Source organism: Dryas octopetala, chromosome 4, assembly GCF_963921425.1.
Source record: "Dryas octopetala chromosome 4, drDryOcto1.1, whole genome shotgun sequence".
NCBI classification, from domain to species: Eukaryota; Viridiplantae; Streptophyta; class Magnoliopsida; order Rosales; family Rosaceae; genus Dryas; species Dryas octopetala.
The window spans coordinates 8,335,497-8,345,412 of record NC_141369.1 but is presented as its reverse complement, the minus strand read 5'-3'; the positions used below and the strand labels follow the sequence as shown (position 1 = coordinate 8,345,412).

Sequence of the window (9,916 nt, the reverse complement as noted above, 5' to 3'; positions counted from 1 at the left end):
TTGGGAAGGAGACTTCGAGAGTGAGAGAGAGACAGAGACTTCGAGAGTGAAACACTGAAACCAACAAAAAAAATCTGTATCGGTATAAAATTAATCAAATAAATGTATAAAACTGATTTTTTTATTTTTTTTTTTAAATTGGTATTCGGTATCGGTATACCGCCGGTATTGTATTCCGTAAGCCGATGCCGTTACCAAAATAGACGGTTCGGAACTAATACCGAAATGGCGGTATCGGTTACCACTTATATCGGTAATTGTCGGTGCACTGTGCGGTCGGCTCTCGGTAAATTTCGGTAATTCGGCATAAAATCCCAGCCCTAGTTGTAATTATTCGTTAGTCAAAATACATAATTACATAAACAAAAAAAAAAAGAGTCATTTATATAATTTTTTTTGTTATTTGTAGAAATGTTAAAATATAACTATAAGAAAGTAATTAATACATACAATGATACAAGTTGAAAGAAAAAAACATGTTCACAAAAACATACAATTGTTGAATTTGTTTCTGTCAGTAGCATGAATTTATTTGTCATTAAAAGGTGTGCAATAACTGTTTCGATGACTAGAGCTTTCTCACTTGTAATGTGGAGGGGTTGCATTAAAAATTTAGCACAAGAGACTAAAAGAATATAAAAGATAACACAAAGAACCACGATACTTTGCCTAGCAAAATGTGCCCTTAGAATTAATTATAAAAAGAGGTGTGTTGATGATGCTTAATAAAGTAGCAACCGTTGAAGAAGATACTTGGTGTGAATCCATTCAGCACATTGCACAAAAACTGTCTCCATTATTATTTTATTTTAGTGCTTATTCTATGACACTTATAAACCAATCTATTTATTATATTCAAGAACATGGCATGGTGTGAAATGAGTAACTGAATCATGCTTTCTTGAAAGGCAAAATCTACTTTATCTTTTTTTTTTTTTTTTCCTTCCTTTTATCTTTACCCTTTTTCTGTGCTGCGGTTTAAGACTTTAGGGTTGTATGAGGTCTATGCTAGGGTGTATGAAGATTCAATTCCACTGTCGATTGAGGTGTTGGCACATGCAGATATGCAGCTTTTCAAAAGCAAAGAAAAGGCTTTCTAATGAGTCTACAGCAGCACTGTACCCATGGAAGCCTGGATTGTCGTGATAATGATGGAATTAATGCGCTGACGGGTTTTATCGATATGATCGCAAAAACACAACCTTCTTTTGATATGTTGATTCTCTCGCTCTAGCTCTCCATGCGCTGCATCAGATAGCCTCATTTCACATAGTAATGTACCGGTGAAATTGAGTGCTTTTATAAGGTTAGAAAGCACTTTTAAATAGTTAAAAGCGTTTTCTTGAATTTAATAAAAAAATTTGAAAACACTTTTGAGTTATAAAAATAAGCGTTTTTAAGTAAATTTACAAGAAGTACTTGAATTTTTTTTATTCAAGTGCTTCTAACAATACCAAAAGCGCTATTAATTAAAGTACTACTGAGCAAAAATACTCCCAAACATGTTAATATTTTTTTGGCCATGGAAAACATGTAATTATTTAAGGCTTTAGAATATGAAAATGGTAGAAACTCATGTAAAACTTACGAAACCCGATTATAAAGAAAAGGTGCCAAAGAACTCATATACTAGCATAAGATCGAGGTTTTATTTTCCGAAAACAACTGAGATTTTAACAAAATAGAAAAATGAACTCGTACCTTTTTTTTTTTTTTTTAACACATCTTCTGCAGGTAGCACTTTTACACGGAGGAGTTGAGCTGTTACAATTGTGGTAAAGACTTATGCATGATATTCTTGCTGCAACTTCATTGATCTATCTGTAGAATTATATTTTTAAATTTATTCAATCCAACAAGATTGTCAATGACTCAATCATATAAGCTAGCTGTGTCTATCAATTATTAGAGGAAATTATTCAATGCACCAATGAAAGCAAGCGAGGCAATCTTTGCATGCTGCACTACCAGTCTAAAAGTCTTTGATTAATGGTGAAGACTAGCAAACCAAATAGCATTTTTGAAGTCAAATGCCATATATTATTTTTGATTGCTGACATGCCTTGTTCATCTGTGACAAAGAGTTTCCTACAAGTGTTGGGTACATGATTCACCAGTTGCTTCTAATAAGAGTGAATTGCAGCACCTTGCAATCCTTGAATTATTGCTTATATCCCACTTTGGTCCTCAAATTAGTTTTGCATCAAAATGGTCACCAAACTTTCAGTGGTACGTGTCTCACTTTGGTCCAAAACATCTACTCTATTAACTTTTATATTTTTGAAGAATAATGCTAGAGATACCAAATTTGTGTATCAAATTTGAATCCCCAATAATGTGGCTATTAATATTTTACTTAAAAATAAATAAGTTATAGAGTAGACCCATATATGAATCAATAAAATACTACTATAATTTAAAATCTAAATTTAGTGCACAAATTTAAAATCTCTAGCAATATTAAAATTCAAAATAGCAAAGGGCGTCATTTGACCTTGTAATAATCATACCACAAACTAAGTTTGCGATGTCAGCACATTGCTTTCCATCACCTGTAACAATGGTGCTTCTCCCCGACTGATGCAGATGGATAAGTTATCTAATGACCAGAAATATCAAGCATAAGTACTTGCAAAGCCAACTGTCACCCCCATGTTCTTTGAGGAAAATGGAATGAAAATAAATAAATAAATTCCACCATTTCTAAAAGCTATACATAATAAAGGCCAATGGGCAGTCTGAACACTGGAATAATATGGCAGAGAGCAAATTCAAAATATGGCGTTTAAAATATATTCATAATAAATTCCACCATTCCACCATTTCATGAGGCTCGGGTATGCCGTAATAGAGTTTAAAATATGTACGCGTTTGATCGCTGATTCCACCATCTCCGTCTGTTGTAAGTGTTAAACCTCCAATGTTCAATTGGCCAACAGAGATCATATGACTACCCTCTCATTGTGCCTCTGCACTTCCATCCATCCACAAGTAGGTGCTGAAGTGATGCGAACCAATTTACCTGTGTGTCTGATTTAGAAAAGAAAAAAATTAACATAAGGAATGAATAATAAAAAAGCAAACAATTGCATTGACAACCCAAATAAGCAACAAAAACCAAGAATAGATAGTGTCTAATTGCAGGCCACTAGGAAGATGCTAGCCATCTGATCAAGAATAGACCGAGTGTCTCAGGTTGAGATGCTACTATTTAATTTAACTTAACTACTTATTAGATCACTTCTACATATATTATATAGAAATTTACATTTAAATCCCTGCATAAGATCTAACTTTCATTAAGCTCGAGTGTTAAATTGGACTTTGATTCTAGTCCTTTGACTTTATGTACATATATACATATACATAGGATACTCATGCCTACATATATGTATATAAAGTCAAAGAACTAGAATGAAAATACATATAAAACCCGAATATAAAAAGAATTATGTCTTATTTAAGGATTATATATGTGTGGCATGCATGCGTGTGTGAGTGACATTTACAGCTGCTTGATTGGCATTGGATGACTATCATTGAAGAATCAGACATATCAATTTGCTCTGCAAATGGCAAGGATCTTTTTTATTTACTCCAACAAAAAGAAGTAATAAAGATCAAGGCACGAGAATAAGAATAAGACTGTGGAAGAAATATGAACAAGTTTGGAATTAGAGAAAATTCATCATGACCTTTGATTATATATACGCCCTAAATACAGCACATGGCCCATCAAAAGAATCAAGCATTTCTACCTTGTTGTTGTTCCTTATATTCCAAGCATCAATTTTGGACCCATAAATAGGGTCACCAATGACATAAGGAGGTGGGGGAACAGCATTATTCAGGAGTGGAGCCCTCTCCGGAGCATATTCGTCATCACTATCATAATATCGATGTGGCCCAAGAGCTTTGAGTATCATTGCCAACAACAAAGACAGTCCCTGCAAAAGAAGACGGCAGAAAGTCAAAAGAAACCAGAAAGGGAGAAAATGAATCATCCTTTAAAACCCAATCTACTATTGCATGTACAAGGTAAAAGAAAAAATATTACAAAAGGAACAGCCATGGTCTGCAACCAGAAAGTCCAACATTACACATCATTCATTACGGACAAGGACAACAGTCCTATCTAATTTTTGAGATTATCCAGAAAGGATTCAGAAAAATATAAAAACCAAGGAAATAAAACAATACCATAGAATACTACTCTTTTAAGTTCTTAACAAAGCAATCAAAGATGTGCAGCAGGACATGGATCAAAGGAAACAAGCACTAGTGAAGAACAAGCCATAGAAACTGTTAATTTTAAAATAAACTAAACTAAAAAGTCTAGTTTACAAATCAAATCAAATAAAATTTTAAATTTTGAAATCTAGAATGAGGTCAAATATTTGATACCTACACATTACATTTTCCTTAGCTCACTGATAAGCTCAGTCGTTTACTGATTAGCAATACTATATTTAAAGCTTTCTACTGGTGCTGCTAGTTTTGAAAAGAAAAATTAACTGAGACTTAATGAACGTTTAACTTTTCATTCCCTCAAAAAGATGCCACATAGTTGCAAGCACAGAGAGAGAGAGAGAGAGAGAGAGAGAGAGAGAGGGAGAGAGAGAGAGAGACCTGTACACACGCAATTGACAAGGCAATCCATTTGCAGAGGTCAATGTTTGACCTTACAAATGCTTTCAATTGATCAAAAATCCCAGTTGGGTCATCTGGAAAGTCCTGGTTGCAAGTTGAATAACATCAACATAAGAGCTAAATTGATAATATGCTTCTTAATAAGTCATCAACCCTCAGTTAAAAAAAAGTCATTAAGCCACTTAACAAGAATAACTAGACAGGTCTTTGAATAGATACCTCTTCCCAGTCACGATTTAAAAATATATCAGCAATCACTCCAGCTTCAAGCATGAGAAGTAAAAAGACAAACACCATGTACTGTAAACAATTAAGGTAAAATACACTCATTTGGGTCAAATAATTTATCAACGACAATGTAAAAAAGTGAAGCCCATTGGAACTGGACTTGTCTATAAAGGATTGCTGTATAACATTTTATAAAATAAAAGCATCTAAATGATTTTTTTTTTTTTTAAAGATAGAAAATTTAGAGTTTACAATCTAGCTTAAAATCCATCAACATCCAAAGAGCGAAAATACTGTTCGCCCAAATTATGGATTTTAGCAAATAATCCCTGCTACTAATCTACTCAGAAATAATGAAAAATTATTATCACAACTCCAAATGGCTATGATAATATAATTTAAAAGTAAAAATATATAACCTACCCATTCTTGCTGAAACTACTCAACATTTTTGAAATTGAAGCAGTATTTATCCAGTGTTGATTAATTTTTTCCCCCACTACCTCTCTTTAAAGAAGTAGCACTATAGCAGCTATTTCAATTCAACCATTAAACAAGGCTGATAGAATTTTAAGGTGTTCATAATTAATAATCAACAAGAAAGGCTTTCCACAAGTACTGTCAAGAAACCACACATATAAGCCTCTTGCTTACAACACAGACACATGCATGCAGACACTTTACATAATATTAAGGAGATCATAAAATAACAAAGAAGTAAATAAATTACATAGAAAGAAAGGATCGTGTTGCAAGCCTAATTTTAGAACTAGGTGTTCACTGATTTGAATAAACTTCAAGAAATATGACGTAAATCGTGCAACAACAAGAGAAAAAGTAGCATACAAAAGTAGCTTTTGAATCATTCTATTTAGTCTAGTATCTATCTTCTGACTATCTTTTCATTTTTCCTTCCCTATCCTTAATTTAAATAAAAACCAAAAACCTTAAACAAAAATATACGGGCCTAAATAAATTATTTCAAAGCTGATTAGTAATCTTTGTATGATAAGAAACAATTTTAATAAATCAAACCAAGTACAGCATCAGGTATCCACAAACAAAACAATCTAAAACTAGACTACTGCAGCACTCCAATAGAAACTAACCCTGAGAAAGAAACATCCCTAAACACTGCTTACACTGATGCCCATAGTGAAGCCCAATATAAGAGCCTCTCACAAAGCTTCTCTCCTCCTACACCTCTTGCATCTTCAAAGATTCTTTTATTTTTCTCCCCCCAAATGACCCACAAAATAGCTCGCATACAAGATCCCCTCAGCACCTTGTTTTTCTTTCCTGCCTCAAAGATTTCTGTTTTTTACCTAGTACAACAACCTGCTCGCACATCCCATCTAATTTTTGCTTCCTCACACAACTTTATGCATAATCAACAAGCCACCGGACAATGGGGAGATAGACACATAAAAGGCTGTTTCCTTATCTTTTCATTTTCCAACTCTATTTCTACTAATTCACTCAGACTTAAGATTACCAAACTGAGGATCATAGAAGTTGTTTACAGCCTGTTAGATTGGTTTAATTCAAAGCTTATTGTGTTAGCTTAATTCTTGTCAGTTGGCTTGATTTAAGGCTGATTTCTACTGCAGAATACTACAAGAATTCATGTATTTGTGTTCTATATAAACAGCCATGCACTCTATTCATCGACAATGCAATACAAGGAATGATCTTCCTATTCTTTTCTGACATTTACTTTTAACAATAGTTAAATGATTTTAGAAGTTCAAGATTCAATCCAGGATAAACTATGAACTGAGACCTTCCCAAACTATCTGCAATTAAAGGGAACTTTTGCTTGACTGAGCATAAAATTTAAAAGCCATACATATCTCTTACATTTAATAAAAAAATCAAAACCAATTTATTTTTGTCTAAATATGATTGAAAAATGGGGATGCGGCATTATAATAAATAAATAAAGAAATGTCGATATAAGAAACTCAAGGATACCAAATAAAGGCAACAACCATTCACAGTGTCAGCAGCAATATGACCTGAGCATGTGATCACACACAAAGTAATCCCAAGGCCAAGAAAAGTGTATATGAACCTGCAATTCATGACAAAAAAATTAGTAGTTTAAAACCAGCTCTGAGAAAAAGATTATATCTTTGAAACCTATAGAAAATAGAAAATTCAACAATCATAGAAAATCATGAATAAGAAAAGAAAATATCCCTAATTCAATAAAACCTGCATGCGCTTTTCTTCTTATTTCATCCAACAAATCACAAACCAACTAACTTGAAACCCAATTCACTCCAAAATCAACTGCTATGAATCAATAAAAAGAACCAAATCCATTAACTAGGGGTGTTTATCTAGCAATTGAAAGTACATCTTAGCTCCTTTTTCTTTTTAGGATAAAATTAAAGAAGAGAAGAGATGGTTTCAGGCCTCTTAAGGAGAGGGAGAGAGAGAGAGAGAGAGAGAGAGAGAGAGAGAGAGAGAGAGGCACATTCTATTGGTGAAAAAGGTGAAACATCCTGAGTCCCTAACAATAGGTCATTGTTTAGTTCACACTTGTTTATACTTTCCTCTTGATGGTTAGTGGATTCAAACCATAGAGCTTGTGATTCAAACTTGGATAGTATTTTCAGAGCCATGGAATCAAAGTGGAGCAGCTCGAACATGATACCATGGATTTCGGGACCGCAGTGAGTGGAGCAGTTTTAGAGCATGGATTCCTGTCAACTTGTAAGCCTAATCGTGCCTTGAACCCTTATTCATCATTGTGCATCTGTGTTTGTGCCTCATGGTTTCATTCATGTAGTGGTTTCATGCAGTTAATGCTGTGTTCATTAGTGTGAGCGGATTTTGGATGGATTAGAATTAATGAATCTGAGTTGGTCAAGCTAACAACTTTTGGTGTTAACATCATTTTCATTCCCTCCTTATAGACAGATGAATTGATGTTTAGTGTATATTAGATGTCCGTTGTCCCTGTTGTTGTTCTTAAGAATTAATTTGTGAAGATTGAAGTTTAGGGGTTCAAGTTATTATTATACAACACTTTGAAAATTTAAAAATAATGGTGCTTACAACAATATTAATTTTATCAATAGTTATTGAAGTTTTTGTGCATATTATGAGCTTAAAATTTCTGGTTCCGCCAAGTCTCGATTCCTTTATCCTTACCACATATTCTCAGGAAACAAAGAGGACCATAATGGCAAATTCAAAAAATATAAAGAGAGGGGCTTTCTCATCCTACTATAAGGCTCCAAGAGATGCATGCCCAATTGCCCACAATCCAAAAACTCATTTTTACGCCTTCCCCCACAGTTTCTAATCAAAACAGCGCCAGAAATCAATTTCAAAAACAAAACAAAACTAAAGAAACATACCAAGGTGTCGGAGAATGATGAGAGTGTTCAAAGGGCAAGTGACCCGTGTTTCTCTGCCAGGCCCTAATCAACCACAAGGAGTACATAATGCTGGCCAGCCCAACCATCCCAATCACCGAGTTCACCAACTTCAGCATTGATTGTACGCAGCTCCTTACCACCCCAGCCATGCTCTGCCCAATACCCAATTCACCAAAAATATTTTTCAGGGAAACATAAATTGGAATCGAGGCCTCAAGCGCACGGTAAGAGGAGGATTTGTGGAAATTGGATGATCAGCTTTTCAGTTTTACACTCATTCCTTCAGTTGAGTTTTTATGATTTTAAGGGTTCCGAATTTGACGGTGTTGCAGACTTTACACGCTTCCATGAAATTTTTTTCCTTTTTATTTTTTTTATTTATTTTTTTTATTCTTAATATAATTAATGTTGCTTACAACTTGTCGTTTTAGGGGTGGCATTAAAACCAAGAAAACCGAAACTGTCTCGTTCTATGCTGTTCCGTCCTATCTGTCCCAAACCAAACCGAACCGAATGGGATCGATTTCAACAGTTGAAACTCGATTTGTACTGAACCGAATTGTATTTCATTTAATTTTTAAAAAAATATATTTTGACTACGTGGTGGCCTATTATTAGCTATTTAGAGAAGCCTATACTTCTAATATAGACTTGACCACAACCAATCTTCATAACACAAAAAACTCTAGGTCATAACTCACTCTCACACACCACACTCACAGTCTCTTTCTCTCTCTGCCAGTCAACCTCACTCTCGCACACTCGCCGTCGCCGCCTCTCCCTCTCGAGCTTCACCTTCTGAGTTATCTCTATCTCGCCGATGTCGCCCTCTCCATCTCTCTGTGTCGCTACTCACATCCTCCATTTCAATTTTCAATCCCCATTCGAACCCCACCCTAATTCCTCTTGAGCTAATCCTCTATTTCAATCCCCATTCGAAGGTCGAACCTTAAATTCGAACCCTAAACTCTTCAATTCGAACCCCAATTCAATCAAAGTGATTTGAGTGCACATAGGATGAGACTAATCAGCCTTATATCAATGGTAAGTTTATGTGATTTTCTTTTTTTTGTTATTTGTTAATGTGTGAGATTGGGTGCTGTGATTTTCATTTCGTTGTTAAAATATGAGATTGGGAACCTGACAAGTTTCATTATTGATGATTATTGTAATTTTGATAAACTGGCAACTAGTAGCAAATGAATGGTTAGCTGCTATAGTCATTACTCGTAAATTTAAATTATCAGTTAAATTTTCATTTCGTTAATTCATTATTGATGATTGTTGATGATTATTATTGATGCAGTCTAATTAATCCCTAGCAGCAGAGTGGGGTTGCTTATTCTACAACAGCAACCTCACCATCACCATTAGGACCGCCATGCCTAGTGCCCATGCAATCTGAACCTCCAGCATAAGAGATCCAAGAGGGAGTAAACAACATGCAATCCCAAATAGAGGAATTGGTGAGTGAGCTCAATTCAAATAGTAAAGCTAGATGTTCTAACAAGCGTAGTTTAGTTTGAGATCACTTTAAAGAGTATGAGGAAAAGAAAAAAGAGAAAATAAAAATAATGAATCAAGGAAGATGATAAAAGTAGAAGTTGTATATAAGAGAGCTAATTAAATGCATATATTGTGGATCC

At 34.5% G+C, this 9,916-nt stretch overlaps 1 protein-coding gene across 1 annotated transcript; it reads right to left on the bottom strand.

Annotated features, from left to right (window-relative positions):
- Positions 1-2,712: 2,712 nt before the first annotated feature.
- Positions 2,713-8,591, bottom strand: LOC147286499 (Tetraspanin family protein). Its single transcript, XM_086241111.1, has 6 exons — positions 8,250-8,591; positions 6,853-6,952; positions 4,870-4,950; positions 4,630-4,734; positions 3,759-3,947; positions 2,713-3,030 (listed from the first exon to the last, which is right to left on the bottom strand). Exons 1-6 carry the CDS (start codon positions 8,417-8,419, stop codon positions 3,019-3,021), a joined length of 657 nt encoding a protein of 218 aa, XP_086097237.1. The 5' UTR covers positions 8,420-8,591; the 3' UTR covers positions 2,713-3,018.
- Between the last annotated feature and the right edge of the window lie 1,325 nt (positions 8,592-9,916).